General features: G+C 46.4%; 1 protein-coding gene across 2 annotated transcripts in view; it reads left to right on the forward strand.

Annotated features, from left to right (window-relative positions):
• The first annotated feature begins 13,244 nt into the window (after window positions 1–13,244).
• DAW1 (dynein assembly factor with WD repeats 1) overlaps window positions 13,245–16,324 on the forward strand; it is a 36,439-nt gene continuing 33,359 nt past the window's right edge. Inside the window, exon 1 of one of the 2 annotated variants that reach the window (XM_024564290.4) lies at window positions 13,245–13,357. In XM_024564290.4, the coding sequence (XP_024420058.2) occupies window positions 13,276–13,357 (82 nt within the window). In that variant the 5' untranslated portion in view covers window positions 13,245–13,275. The remainder of the gene's footprint in view (window positions 13,358–16,324) is intronic. The other variant, XR_006656010.2, reaches the window with a different exon arrangement.

Below are 16,324 nucleotides of genomic sequence, written 5' to 3' on the forward strand. Positions count from 1 at the left end.
CTCCCCTCCCTCCTCTTCTGCCCAGGGATGGCCCCGAGCTGAGCGCTAGCACCTGGGTCTAGATAAGAGCAGTCTGGACCAGGGAAAGTGTCATCCCCCAAAGATATCACATCTCAGACTACTGCTTGGGAGCCAACCTGTCTTTGGCACCTTTGGAAATGTGACACAGATTTGGGGACTGGTGGTTCTCCAAAGCACATCAGCATTACCTGCATAGCTGTGGAAATGTGTAGGTATGTGGCCCCACTTCAGACCTATGGGATCACAGTCTCTGGGACCAGTGTCTTGGTGTGTATATTTTTTAACCACACAAGTGGTCTGAGGTCCACCCTCATTAAGAGCCTTGTGCATCAGTGATTCTCACTCATGCTGCCCATTGTGTTAATTTGGGGAGCGATGCCTAGGCCTCACCCAGACTACTTATATCAGAATACCTGGTGGAGAAGGGAGCCAGGACGTTAGTAGTTTCTAAATGCTCCCTAGGTGATTTTTGTGTGTGGCCAAGGTTGGGAATCACAGGGGAAAATAATGCTTGTATGCCACATAATTTCACCTGCCACTTTAGGAGCCCGATATTAAGGAATCCTGCATGTGGCACTGAAGCCAATAGTGAGCCACCCCTTGGTGTGACTTTGTGAGTCATGTGGGCTTCCTTAGGAGGCAGAGGCGGAGTAAGTACTGGGATGGTAGCTAGCATTTCCTAAGCACTTGCTGAGTGCCTTGTCCTGCTCTAGGGGTTCGCAGGTATTGCTCTGTCTCACAAGGACACCAGGAGACTGGTGTCGCTATTGTGTCTTTATTTTACAGAGAGGGAATAAAGTTAATTCAGTTGCCTATACTCACACGGTTGGGTCGCGATGCAGCCTGGCTCAGCACTTGCCCTTTTGACCGGAATGCTGCACGGGAGGGAGAAGTTAGGCTGGGAAAGCGTTTGCAGGAAGATTGGTAAGGAGGACAGCGGATGTCCAGGCTTGCCACACTGGCCATTAGAGTGACAGCCTTGCTCATGGAGGCTCAGAAGGAAAAGTGCATTTGGTGCATGAAGGAAGCTGAGACTTGGCCCAGGCCAAACTTTCTCATCCTGGTCCAACAGTCTCCCAGAGCTTTGTACCCGGAGAAGGGGAAGGAAACTGGTTTTGAGTGTGAGGCCTGTAAACTGTGGTGGTCTCTCCAGTTCCCATGTGGCTGCTCAAAGGAAAGGCTTTCACCTGCAGGTACAGATTCGGCATGTGATCTCCAGAGAAAGGGCAGGAATAGCCCCTCTCCTTTGTGTTATTCAGACCATGCCAAGGGGATGAGCCATATTTAGAACAGGAGAAGGAAAAAGAGGGAAATGTTTTTAGAGGGAAGGGCCATGATGTAAAGGGTGCTGGAGACTAAGGCATGGGGAGCCAGCGTGGTTTTAAGGTGGCCTTGAAGGGCACTGGGCTTCTGCTGGGCTGTCTCCTGAGTAGGGGATACAGGTGAGGATTTATCTTACTGGAAGAAAGATACCCCTGTCTGCCTAGGGAAGTGTATTCTCTATTACTGGAAAGAACCGAGATAGGCTGAGCAATGACTCTGTGGAGGTGGGAACCGTCCAAGGTATTGGCAACTTGACCTTCTGTGGTTCTGTGATGATCCCTCATGCTCTGAGCGAGGGTTTCTGAACAAGGGCTTATTGTCCTGGGGTGAGGTGTGAGGGGTACGGTGGTGAACACACCCACTTGGCAATTAGGGAAGCCGGAAATAAACAGCTTTTCACCTATGCTTAGGATCACTTGCTCCCAGGGCCTAGAAGTCCCATTCAGGTTATTTAGCCCCTATTATATTTTAGAGGTAACCTCATCCTCTCTCCTTTTGTTCATGTGCCCTATATTTTTCTCTTATTCTTTTAATGTCTCCTTTTCTCTCCTCTTTAACCACCTGTCGTAGCTACTTTTTTCTCTCTTTTATCCTCTATTCTTCCCTTTACCTCCTTCTTGTTACCCACTAATAAATGGGTGGAATCAACAAATCTATTAAACAATATTTAAGTACAATACTTACATAGGTATATACTTAAATATCTGTTCATTGTTTTATTCCTCATTATATAAAAGGATCAAATAAATACAGTGTACAGATATTTAAGTATCACACATAAGTTTCATCAGGTCAATGAAATATTTTACTAAAAGAAAATGGGTTCCTCCTCTTGTCTAAACCAATCCTCAAAGGTAAACTTCCTCCCTGCACCTTGGGCTGGGAAGTACTGGGCAGTTTATGATATAAAATAGATCACACCCTGTGTATTTTGTTACTGGATAATGAAGGGCTTGCTTGTTCTGCTCCGGGTCGTCAGGTGCGAAGCATTTCTAGAACAATACGCTCAGCAGGACAGACAGCCTTGAAAGCTAACTTCACTTCATTGTTTAAAAAGTGGTGGTTTCCACTGTGGAGAAACACAGTTTGAATTTTTATTCTTTTTACCTCTGAAGGTTAAGTCATGGGTGACTTTTAAGAACAAGCATTTCAAATAAGTCCTGCTTTAACATGAAAGTGGAGAGCATGTAATAACACATGTAGGAATTTTCACTTGGAAAGTACTGAAAAAAAAGTACACTCTAGGTAATTGCTATGTATTAAGTAGCACTTCCTGCTTGAAAAGAGAAATAACCCGAGATGGTACAGGAAGAAGGGGCCGCACAAAGCCCTGGCTCCATCGCCCGTAAACTACCTAACAAACATATCTGGTGAAACAGCAATGGGGTCCAGAAGATTTAGTGTGACATTGACCCTGAGTTCAAAGGGGGGCTTTGCTCAGATAACTTTCCACCCCCCAAAGAAATCAGATCCCAGTTGCAGTGATACTTCTCCTGGCTTCACTCCCCATAAGATAATGTCACAAATTCTTGTATTATCATTCCCACAATGTGGCATATTTTTTCACTCATTGCATGTCTGGGGAAGATTTGATCAATTACCAAACTGCCAACCAGATCTCTCAGTTGTTAAGGAATGAGGAACCAACATCTGATGCCATGTGCCAGGTACTCTATTAGGTGGTTTACACTCACGATCTTACTTATTTCCTGTAACAAGTTTTCCATAGTGGGTTATTAGTTATATACATGCGATGCCGAGGCTCAGCTCTGAGAAGGCCAGGAAATTACCCACATTCTCGTAAGATTTGGTGGTGGGATTCAAACTCCCATCTTTCTACTCTAACACCCCTGAAATTTCTATTGCAGCTGAAAACATAGCCCAAATCTGGGCTTCGACACCTCTTCTCCCATTCTATTTTAGAGAGGGCTAGGGTGGCAAGGTCACATGGGAGATCTGTGCTGGAAGGATGTGTGGGAAAGGTAGTCTTTGGTTTCTCAGCCTCCAGCTTGCATTAAGGCCCAGTATGGGGGTTTGGGATGGCCTTGGTGAAGCCAGTATCAGATTCTGCCACGGACTCACCTTTGCCTACTTGACAACGATGAATACACTTCTTCCAGGACTTCACGTTCAAACCATAACAAGAGCCGCAGAAGTGCTCCCGTTATTATAGTGAGATCAACCCTCATGCGAATGGGAATACATGTAACTTTGCCCCCAAAGCAGAGCCCCAAAATGTCATCAGTTGTAGCATTCATCACTGGCTCTTGATCTTCCCTTCTTTAGTTTACTTACAATCTTGTATTGTTACAGTCTAACCTGTGGACACAGTGATAAACTCTCTCTCTGTAAAATAATAGGGGAAGTGGAAAGAGAGAAGACAAAAATATGACACAGCTCGGAGAGAAGAAGTATGTTAACTACAGCTGATCACGAGGCTTTATTCAGTATTTGTTACTTACATCTTCCTTGCTCCACAGCCAATTCTTTGCCTCGGCCAGCGCCTCCGCAGGTTAGGGTTCTTTTTTCGGGGAATAACACAATCTTCGTGCACGAAGGGCATGCATCTTAGCGAGGTCCCTGTTATGTTGGTTCTCCTGGTCTTCCGTTGACTTCCACCACTTGACATGACATACCATAGGATTTCTTGGTTTGAGAATTATTCTTCCATTGTCTGCCTAATTAATTCAACAGAAACTCCATTTCCCCTGGATAACCAACCAGTCTAATCTCCCCAGTCGAGGAAGTAACCCTCCGCTGTCACCTGTTTATGCAGGGACACAAGGAGCCTAAAATGGACAAAGGGCAGTTTGTAGCTATGGCAATAGGATGGCACCTAATGGTGGAATAATTGTGTCTTTGGCATCTCAGACTTCTAAACTAGCAGAACTGAAGGTGAAAAGATAATCAAACTTTTCACCTTTTGTGAATGAATTATTAGGTGGAGTGTTAAGAGATGCCACTGTACTTCCATTTTTGGATCCCCAAACAATGTGTTCTGACTGTGGTTGCTGGTTCAGAGCGAATAACCACGTGAGGGCTGATGCACCCTGATCTGAACAGTACTGTTTCCCACCGGCCCTGGAACCGGGCGCTCTGTGGGCCAGTGGCTCCCAGGTGGCGAGGCTGTGGGAAGAGCAGGGAACCCTATGACTTCCTAATTCCTGTGCAGGCACATGATTCCTTGTTGTTCAGAAGCGACATTGTTTGAATGTCACGGCGATGCTCGTCTCAGTCTGTTCAGACGGCGCTAACGAAATACCACAGGTGGGGCAGCTTATAAACAATAAACATCTATCACCCAGAGTTCCGGAGCCTGGAAGTCTGAGATTAGGGTGCCAGAGTGGTTCGGTGAGGGCTCTCTTCCAGGTTGCAGACATGTCCTCACATGGGGTAGGAGAACAGGACCTCTCTGGGGCCTCTTTTGTAAGAACACTAGCCCCATTCACCAGGGCTCCACCCCCATGACCCACTCACCTCCCAAAGGCCCTGCTTTCTAACACCATGGCGTTGGGCATCAGGATTTCACCATGTGGATTTGGAGTGGGGTGGTGTTCCTTTTTTCGTTTTAAAATATTACTTTGTGGCAACCATGTGTTCCGTTCAATAGACTCATAGGAAGTGAAAATCCTGGCTGAGCAACAGCCACGCCATCCTGGCCCTGGCTCATTAGACGGCACACAGCGAATCCTGCAGGGACTGTGTGCCCACGAGGCCCCGCTGACTCGCCTCAGCGGAGGTGTTGGCGCCGGTTTCATTGGCCCTGAAAAGTGCTGCATTCTGAAAAGGAAAGGAAGGAGAGAATCGAATTTTAAGTTTTGAAAAAAATTTTAGGCTAACAGGCAAGCAAAAAAGTTGGTTAAATAAAAGAACTGGTTAAAAAGGTCATCAATAGCCCTGACCAGTGTGGCTCAGTCGGTGGGGCGTCACCCCGCAAAGCGAAGGGTTGCGGGTTTGATTCCCGGTCAGGGCATGTGAGTGGTAAGGGTGCCAATGAGAGGCAATGGATTGATGATTCTCATGTCGGTGTTTCTCTTGCTCTCTTTCTCCCTCCTTTCCCCTGCCTCTAAAAGTAAATAAATAAAATCTTTAAAAAATATAAAAAGGCCATAAACATACACCTGAAACTTCTATAATATTTTATGTCAACTGTAATTAAAAAAAACAAAACAAAACAAAATCCTACTGTAAAAATAAAAAGGCCAAAAACAGGGAGAGGGAAGCTCAAGCTACCTCATCCTCTCAGAGTCTTAGTTTCTCATCTGCTAAATGGGGACGATGGTCCTTACTTCATACAGGTTTTGTGGAGACTAAATCAGATAATAATTTGTCTGATACATACCCAGCGCTAGCACAGACCTAGCACTCAGTAAATGTTAATTATCGTTGTCCCCATTGCTAGCAATTCGTTTGTCAGTAGCAGGGCTATTTACACCACGTGTTTTGATTTCTTATAGTTACGTCACCTATAATCATCCCTTCTTTATTATATATTCGAAAAATAATGGTTTCTTAAAATCCTCTTTCAAAGATAGTAAATTATGGTGAAGAACACAGCAGCAACACATAAGAAAAGTTAAATGCAGTAGAAAACAATAAATAAGCCTAGGTCACCAATTTTGAATATTCTTTCAGAGCAAAGAGAAAGATACTTTCACATTATAAAACCTCAACAACTAATTACAAAATTATAAAATGATACACAAAAATCTGTCTTATCAACTATTTTGGTATATCGGGGAATGACCTTCAAAAACAAGTTTCAGGAAGCTGGAAGGAAGGCCTGTACTCTGTGCAGACCCTGAACTCCTTTGCCTGCGTTGGCCCTGGGCTTTGGGAGGGGGCAAGTGTTACAGCCCCGGGAAGTAACACGTGTACACTGCTGCCCCCTACTGCCGATGGGCTAGTTAGCAGCTAAGTAACCACAACTAGACTGCAAAAATCCTTCGAAGTGGTTAAATAGTTAGATATATTGTGCAAACCACGTATTCCAGCGTTGGGTAATTCGGTTGTAAAGGTACATAGCTGCAGTATAATAATGTTTAAAGATTTTTAGGGGGCTGGAACCATCGAGGGGTATACAGGGGTATACGGCACGTACTTACCCGTCGCTTCATCTGCACAGGAATCCCTGAGGCGGATACTGTTATTGTCCCCACTGTAAGCAAAGCAAACTGAAGTTCTAAAAGTGACTTTGCGAGTGAGTGGCAGAATGGCATTCAAACTTCAAACTCCTCTGACTCATCTTTGTGTCCTTTCAAGGCCATGCTCTGTCCTTAAAGAGGACAGAGTCACCAACACCGTCATCAGTTTAACTCGCAGCACGTCTACCCTAATCGCACACTACACGGTCTTTCCCCCGCCCCTTCTGAACTGAGAAGCAACTCGCAAGCAAATGCACTAGAAGCCGAGTGTGAACGGGGAAGGTGAGAGGGGTAAAGGCTTTTGTAGGAACAAGACTATAAGGATCAACAAGTCCCTGGACAAGTGTGGAGGACCGTCGTGGTCTGCTGGGTTCAGCGACCACTCTGGGCAGCTCAATAAGCCCTGCCACGGAGAATGAGTTGGGAGAAACCTGGGTCGGCCAGCTCTGGAAATGTGCCCCCTTAATCCTTGCCCTGGAGGTCCTGGAAGGGTGAAGGGACACGTTTTGGAATCCTGCAATCCACAGGCGACACCTTTTGTACTTTCTCCAAAGGCACAGGTTCAAGTGAACTTACCAGAAAGAGGCCAAGATGCAGTTTTGTGGATGGGGGCTTGAGACAGGAAAGGCCGAGTAGGGGTATTTCAGAGTCTGTGATGTGAAACCCTCCCCCACCATATATGCTTGCATGGATTGAATTGAGCATGTGGAGAAGGTAATTCTTGCCTGGTAAGACTTCAGAATGAATGGATGGCGTGGGAGGTTTATCAGGTGGAAGGAATAACAAGAATAACAGCCCAGAGCATGAATAAGCTAGCTGCATGTTATGCTAGAGATGAATGAATAAAAGAAAATGATTTGCTGATGAGTAACCAAACGTTAAATGTCATTGATGAGGTCAGGATCGGAACGTCCATCTTCCAACACGCAATCCACTGCTGTTCACCTTCCCACATGTATTCTCTTGTGAAAACACAGACGGTACAAAATTATGGAATCGTGGCATCAAGAAAGAAATTAGTTCTCTCATCTAGTCCTGTCTCTCATCCAGTTTAGCACTGTGTTCCGCAATTATCCTGCCTTCTCAGCTAAAATGCTTCCTGTGCTGGGAAATTCTCAGGACCTTTGGAGACGGCCAAGTTCCTGGCAGGACACACGGCACAAAGTTCTTCATGTGGAGTTGAAATTTGTCTCTATTTGTCTGACTCACTCTCTCTTTTAAAAATTCTTATTTATTTATTTTTAGAGAGAGGGGAAGGAAGTAAGAAAGAGAGGGAGAGAAACATTAATTGGTTGCCTCTTGTACATGCCCTGACCTGGAACCAAACAGGTGACGGAGATATGTACCCTGCCCAGCAATTGAACTTGCAACCTTTCAGTTTTCCAGATGACGCCCAAACAACTGAGCCACACCAATCAAGGCATACCTGGCTGTCTTAGCCCTGAACTCTACCTGCACATAATCAGTTACTTCCTCTTCTAAATGGATCCCCAAACTCTCAAACATTGAGCATTAATGGAGGACCAAGTGTGTACCAGGCACAGAAGGTGGTGTCCTGTCCCCTGTGTCCCTTTGCTCATGTTCTTTTAACCTTGTTCACGTCCTTTTAACCTTCATTGTTCTTCTCCCCTCTTCTAAATTCTCACAGGCCTTTTTTTTTTTTTTAAGAAGACATATTTATTTAGATCTACAGAGAAAATTGTCATGTCTTAAGGAATGTAAACTAGTTTTAATATTTAGACTAATTGTTTTCATACTAATTAACATAACTAGTAAGGTACACCTGTTGTCAAGTATCATAAAAAGGGCTCCTATTGCATGTGAGTGACTATGAGAGTAATTGCTGGTCTACAGTATCATTTTAAATGGGAACAATGGGAACAATATGCATACCCTCTTCCCCAATTTCACACAAGCAACCTTAAGGTAATACTTACTGTTATCTTCACCATCCTTAACGCTTATGGAGTCAACAACACCAACTCTATTAATTGGACACTGCAATCATTTCTTTCCAATGAGGAAGTTGAAGCCACAGGAGATATGAACTGAGCCCCAGATCACACGGCTGGTAGATGGTGGAGCCAGGCTTCAGCTGAGGTGTTCTGCTCTAAGGAATTCAACCGAATAGAAAAGCTATTGTTTCCTGGCCCTGCAAGGGTGACCTGCACGTCTCAGTAGGAGCCCATCTGTGAGTGTAAATGTGGTCACACCTAGAGATGGGGATCCCTCTCCATAACTGCAATAGATCCAATCCCACCTGAAGTCAAGTCTGATTCTTTCTCGAGGTCATTTCCCTGAAATATTTTTTTAGAATTAGGTCCCTTATACCTGGGACATACTTGGCATTTGTAGTCCCTGATACATACTTATTGAATGATTCAGTTAGTGGCCCCGGCCCCACCCATTTTCTGGCTCCAGGCCAAGATCAGATACTTTGTGAGTTCTTCAGGAGGGTGGGGCCGGCGTGGGAAGAAGGTAAAAAGTGATGTGGCATCTGTGTGCCCCTGAGCCCCTCTTCTTGGGGGTCTGCGCAGCTGACCTTTCCGGACAGGCTCTGGACACCCAGATGTCCTCCATCTATTTTTCTCTCCAGGAGGGAGCTGGGCCTCTCTTTTTTATCTACTGCTTTCCATGAGGACCCCAAAGCCAAGTGACCCGGTTTGGCAATGACCGATGCCATGGCTCTCTCCCGGAGGAGCTGGGTCACATGGAAACCGCCAAGTCCTGCTGCAGCTGGGGTTACTGCCCTCCTGTTCTGCCTCAGTGCCGACTCTGAATCCCCCAGGCTGACTCTGGCCGCCCTTCCTTCTCTCCCCCTCCCAGTTGTAGAGGTCCCCCAGCCCATCACTATCCTTCCCAGGGACCTTCTTATCCTTCCCTCCATCTGACATCCATTGGTCTCTCCTGGTGCATTGGAGCATGTAAAACCCAATCAGCTAGGGAATTCCACTTTCTTCCCACATTGTTTCTGTGTCTCATTCATACCCCGGGATGTGGCTGAGCAACCCGCTGACTGTCCCTGGCAGTCAGGGAAGACAGTTGAGAATACACGAGAGGCCTGGTCATAGGGAAGAGAGCTCAGTGTTGCTCAGCTCTGGCCGCGCCAATGTAACTTAATACACTAGAGCAATGGTTTACAAACCTCCCCATTCACGCAAATCACCCAGAAAGCTTGTTCAAACAAAGATTGTCGACCTTGCTGCCAGCATTTCTGATTCAGTAGGTGGTGGGTGGGGCAAGGATTTGCATTTCTGACAAGTTCCCAGCTGATTCCGAGGCTGTTGCTGGCCCAGGGAGACACTGTGAGAACTGAAGCCCGGAGTGGCTTCAGTGCCCAAGAATGAACTGGATTGCGGGAGAAAAGTTAATGCTACTATTTTTTAGTTTCTGGTTGTTCAAGGCAGGTCTTGGTGGGAAGAAACCCAGAGTCAAATATTCCATTTATCTGTACAAATCTGTATGAATGGCAATTGTTGAGTGAGAGTGTCAAAGGTCAAATAGACAGAGAATGCCACGGAGTGATTGAAAGTGTGAGCAAGGTCTCGGCAGTAGCCCCCTGAGGAAGGTCATACCAAGTCAGTCACACACTGGGATGACTGCCCATCACCTGGGTCATGCAGGAAGTTTGGTTTTGCGTATGTCTGTACATCATTCATAACTAAATCGGGGCCTATTTAGAATGAAACAACCAATTAGTCAGACTGAGAGATTCACACAGCAGCTTCCAGAAATGAGTCAATGGTGAGTCAACTAAGCACAGATTTAACCTCAACTTAAACCAAGGCCAGGAGAGAAATCTGCCTGCACTCATGAACTTTACTTGCTTCTCTTTGGACTGCCATTCCATCTGCACACAGCTCCACTGCTTTCCTAGAAAAGGGGACAGGGACATACTGGATAGTTATGACAAGGATTCTGGACTGGCAAAGTAGAACAGTAGGAGTCCTATTCGCAGAAATGCTAATTTCTCCCTAAAGGCCTAGGTCCTTGGGAGAAACGGGGAGGAGAACTTTGGAAACAATGGACAGTCACGGTGTTGGACATCCAGATAATTAACTCTCAAGTAAAAACGAAAGTGGGGGTTACTGAACTCTGCTGTGCATAGGTCTGGGAAGACTGGGCTGCAGTTCCAAGGGCCTGTGCCCCAGAGTTAATAAGGAGGGCTCTGGATCCAGTGGGGAGGTAGTTAGGACGTTCTCTAACCACTTATGTGGAGAACTTGCCTTAAGCTTCTTGAGCCAAGGGAGAGATATCAAAATTTGCAGAGCTGGAACCCTTTTCTTAAGAATGAAAAGGACAACCCATAAGTTTGATTTAAGGAAGTAGGGGACATCCTAGAAATGGAGAGTGGGGAAGGGTAGGCACTAATCATGGAGACTCTTGGTTCCATAACTAGAGGATGTTGGAGGTTTAATGAGGGGTGAAACAGGGAGTGAACTTGAACTTAGGACTCTCTTAACAAAACAGAAGTGGAGCCAAACAGTTTGATTGTCACCTGTATCTGGCAACATTGTGAACTGTGGGAAACAAAGTCCGCTTTTCATTTTGGAATAATTTCAAACTTATGGAGAAGTTGCAAGAGTAGAACAAGGAACTTCTCAAAAGAAATTGTCTAGAGTCAACATTTTGTTCATTGGCTTTGTCATTTCTTATCAATCCACCTATCCAGTTACACACACCCCTCCCAAACACACATCAGACTCATGTGTAATTTTTTTCAAAACTCTTTGAGAGTTGATTGCACATATTATACCCCTTTATCCCTAAATAAATCTGATTTTTTTAAAAGAATGACATTCTCTTACATAACCAAAGAGTAATAAGCAAAATCAAGGAACTTAAACTGTGTTTCTATAATATTAACATAATTTAAATTCTGAACCCTATTCACATTTCATCCAGTTGTCCCAATTGTGTCCTTTATAGCTAATATATATATTTTTTCTGGGTCAGGCTCCCAAGATCACTCAGTTTCATTTAGTTTTTGGGGTTTTTTCCCCAATCTCTTTATTGTCCTTTAATCTGGCATAGATTTTCAGTCTGTCCTTTCTTTCTTGACCTTGACAGTTACTTTGAACACTTTCTTCTATTTGGCTTGCTATGATGTTCCCTCACGATTCCAGGGAGGTAATGCCTTGGGCCAGGAACCTCAGGGAACTGGTGTGTCCTTTCAGTGCATGGTAACAGGTAGTACGGATGTCAGTTTGCCCCAATACTGGTGATGTTAGATTTGATCGCATGGTTAAATGGTGTCTACCAGATTTCTCCACTCTAAAGTTACTCCTTTTCCAAAGGCCTGATTTTAAACGGCACGAACTTAAGCAATAACATAGGTGAACAAAATCTGCTAAAGAGTCCCTTGTGTCTACAGATGAACTGTGTGCCCCTCCCTACTTAAACCTTTCCCAGAGTCTTAATGATTAGGGGGAAGTTTGAGCTAGACAGCACCTTAGATTTCACCCGGCTCCCCATTTCCCAGTGTGGAATGCTTACCACCGACGGGATGAGACGAGTTTTGTGCTGCCCATTTGCATCACTTAGTAGCAAAGGCTTTCCCATTTTTTCCACCTCTCCAACCTTCTGAGGGTGCTACATGTCCTTGAGTTGACTCCAGAATCTGGCGACTCTATCGATGGATGATGTCCACAGGGTCCCGTCCTCAACAGCCTGCTCAGCCCCTGTGGACTCAGGCCTAGGGTCTCTTTCGTGGAGTCTTATGTGGTCTCCCTCTCTCCCTGCTGCCTTCTATTCTTCCTAGCATTACTGTCTTTTCCAGAGAACCCTGCTTCCTCAGAGTCAGACAATGTTAGCACCGTCTAACTCCAGGAAAGAATAAGGCTCAGCTAGGTGCAGGAATTGCTGAAGTTTGGGAAATTCCTACTTAGGGTCCTGGAGGCCAAATTCCTGCAAGGAAATGGACAGTCTGCCTATCTGACTCTTCCTGTTCCTGCCCACAGCCTTCCTGATGGACCCTGGAGGTGGTAGGCAAGGGACTGATGATGCAGGCAAGAAATAGGACAGGCCAAGGGTAGGCCCGCAAAGCCAGAGGTCAGAGCGCAGGTGTAGGCTTCTGACACACCGCGTTCCCACCCTCCACTGCTCACTTGACCTAGACCTGGGGTAGTTCTTCACCTTCTCTAACTCTCAGTTGTCTCGTTCTTGAGATGGGGGTGGTAGAAATGGTGCATAATTCATACTTTTGTTAAGACTGGGTGAGTATAGGTGTATAGGCGCTTAGCACAGTGTATGACCCCACGTCAGCAAATGTAGGCTATTATACTGAGGTCATTTCATTTTTGTGGGGACAGGGGCAGGGGATTTGGAGGAACGGGGAATGGAAAACAACAAAGGGATTTTTCTCCCATTCTTGCTTCTTGGAACCCGATGGACTACAGGGTTTGCAGCCCAGGCGGTGGCCTAGGCTGGCGGTCCCCGGCAGTGCGCCAGCCCTTATGAGGTCACCCTTACTAAGGACACGAGGGGACCTGACCCCTGCCCACCCCAGGCACCCAGGGGTGTAGATTCAGGAGGCGACAACGCGGGCGGGAGCGCTGTCTCGGCGCCGCGCCCTCGAGCCCCCGGCTGCCCCCGGGAACCCAAAGGCACATGCAGGCGACGGCGGGGGCAGGTCGTGCTCCCTGCCCGCATCTCACTGGGCCGGACTCCGCTTCTGCCCCGGGTCACCTGCGACCCAAGCAGCACCAGGTCCTAAGCTCTGCACCCGGTAGCCCGCCAAGGAGCCTGCGCATGCGCCCGGGCCTCCTGCTGCTGTTTGGCCGTTTCCATGGCTACGAATTGGCTCCGCCTGGGGTCCCGGAGCGAGAAAATGAAGCTCAAGAGCCTCCTGCTCCGTTACTATCCGCCAGGTACCTGCCGGACCCCTCCGCCCTCCTGTGGGACCCTGGCCTCCGGCGCTGGGCGGGTCTGCTGTGGAAGAGGGTGCGGGGACCGAGAGAGCAGCGCGCCCCCAGAATGGGGGATCCCTGCGGGACAGGCCGCAGAGCCCTTCTCTACATAGTCTCCTGACTCGTTCAGATCCTTGACTCAAAACTTTAAAAATGACTCTCTTAGGAAGTCTTTAAACCTTTACAATACTGAGTTAGAGTGCTTTCTGGTTAGTTAGGAATGTGGGGTGCAGACAGCGAGGTGGGGGCCGGCGAAGTTCTGGGATATTGGTTTCTGCGAGGGAAGACGCCCAAAAGGGCCACAGTGGTTTTTATTTCACAGGAGTCGAGAGTGTTGAGCGTGAGAAGAAAAATGCACGCTCCACGGAGCATTACGGTAGTGACTGTTTTCCAAACTGCCGTATAGATCCGTCGACACTTTATTGAGTGGGGCTTTAAAGAAGGTCTCAGGCTTCGCTTCCAATGAGTTAAGGAAATCATGAAGTAAGCCCCTAGAATGCTATGGTTTCAGTAGGATAAACTTGTCTAGTTCTCTTGTTTCATAGGTGAGGTTATGGTCACCTTTGCAGAATATTTGAAGTCCACTGGTCACCTAGCTTGTTAAGGACAGAAATAGCAGCAGAACTCTTGGCTCCTAATTCAGAAACCACCTTAGGAAAAACAGAAACTAAAGAAAAAAGTCTGGAAAACTTACCGCAGGCGGTAGATGGCCACATGTACACAGCCAGGGAAAAGTTCAGGTCTCTTGACCAGAATGGACCAGGTGCGTGACTTTCTCCAATGTGAAGTGAGTGAGTGTAGGAAAGACACTCATTTTCTTCCTTTTAGAATTCCAATTAAAATAACCCAGTAAGGCCCTGGATATGAGAGGTAGTCTAGAGAAAATTTTAAATTAAAATTAACAGCTTGTTGTCTTTGAGCATTCCACAACCTGACTTTGACTTTGCTTGCCTGTAGGCTGGTGCTAGTTCCCATAAGTAGAATGATAAATGAATGTCTTGCTTTCATTCCTCTGCTGTGGAGTGTAGGTCAAGGATCTGAGCTCTGGGATCATAACTGCTCTCACCATGTCGAAATCTAGCAGCTCGGGCAATGTGTTTGGATCTGTGGATCGGTCAGGCGGATGGTGACAAGGGCTCCCATCTTCCAGGTCTTTGGACCCTTTCCAGTTACTCTGCCACTTACCTCACTCCCTGCAGAGTAACCCTCCTGGAAAGCATGTTGTTTCCAATTCCTCTTCTCCCTCTGCCTTGAACGTTACCCGTCATGTTTTCACCCTCATTGCCCTGCTGAAACTGCCCTTTTCAAGATCCTTAATCACCACCACGTGGGTACATCCCCTGACAGCATACCAGTCCTTGCCTTCTTGTACCCAGCAGCAGCATTCGAACCATTTGTCCTTTCTGCCCTCCTTTGGTGTCCAGGACGCCTGTTTTATCTTCTGCTCCATTGTCACTCCTCAGTCCCTCTTGTTGACTTCTCTCTTTTGTTTTGATCTGAATGTTGGAGTGTCCTAGACCTCTGTCCTTGGATTTCTTTATCTACACTCACTAGCTAGGTGACCTCATGTGTTCTCAAGGCTTCAGAACGCCCCCTGGGCAGTCCTGAGTGCTGAGCTGCCTGCCTGACTTCATTCGGTGTCCAATGTGCATCTCACCTGGGCCTCCTGTGGTCGTCCTCGTCTAGATTGATGGTAGCTTCATTTCTCCCCTACGGCTCATGCCAAAGCCGTGGGCTCATCCTTTTCTCCTCTCTTGCACCCTCAACTTTAGGTCCAATAACAAACCCTTCCAGCTCACCTTCAAAATACATGTAGTCATTCACTGCTTCATGATGGGGATACAGTCTGAGAAATGTGTCCTTGGGGGATTTTGTCATGTGAACATCGTAGAATGCACTTACACAAACCTAGATGGTCTGGCCGACTGCATGCCTAGGCTAGATGGTATAGCCCACTGCTCCCAGACTACAAGCCTCCACCGCATCTTACCGTACAAGACAACACAAGTGTAAATGAAGCACAAGAGAAAATGATGCAATCAAGAAACGTGGTAAACACAGATGTAAGAAGCTGCTGCTGGCATAACACAGCATGCTGTTTCACAGCAAACATGTTTTTGTATAAGTAGAAAGAGAACATTCTAAAATAATGATAAAAGTATAGTAAACACATAAGCCAGAGACTTTGTCATTTGTTATTATTAGCAGGTAGTATGCACCATACGTACTTGTTTGTGGTGCACTTGTAGTTGACTGGCAGCCAGAAGGTTTGTTTGCAGTAGCATCACCACCATGAACTCATGATCATGTCACTCTTTGGCTCTCCAGTGGCTTTTACTTACAGTAAAAGGACCATGGCCTCTGAGGCTACAACATCCAAGGTCCTACAGGATCCTCGCCTGCTTTTGCCTCCCTGACTTCACCCTGCTTCCCCATCCAGCGACACCACTTTCCTTGGTGTGCCTTGGGCGAGCCGGTCGTGCCCCACTCAGGGTCTCTGCAGTTGCTGGATTTTCCTTTTTCCTGGTAATCGGCTTCCCCTGAACATCCACATAGCATTCTCACTTTTTTTTTTTTAAAGTTCTTTCTTCAAAAGTAAGCAGTAAAGTGAACACCCCCTTTCTAGAATTTCCAGTTTCTTCTCAAGATACTTATAGCCCATTCCTTGCTTTATCTCGTCTTAGCATTACCTCATTTCAACGTCATTTTACCTATTTATTTTTGTCTTCCCAACTAGAACAAAAGCTTCACAAGGGCAGGGACTTTGTCTGTTTCGTCTACCACCATATCTCCAGCACTGCAAATGGAGCATGATGCATACACAGGCACTTCCATATTTGTTGAATAAATGAATGAGTTCAATGAGATGATGTGCCTACAACTCTACCAGAAATGTGAATGGTGTGATCTCCAAGGCCCATTCCAGCT

Source organism: Desmodus rotundus, chromosome 2, assembly GCF_022682495.2.
Source record: "Desmodus rotundus isolate HL8 chromosome 2, HLdesRot8A.1, whole genome shotgun sequence".
Lineage (NCBI taxonomy): Eukaryota > Metazoa > Chordata > Mammalia > Chiroptera > Phyllostomidae > Desmodus > Desmodus rotundus.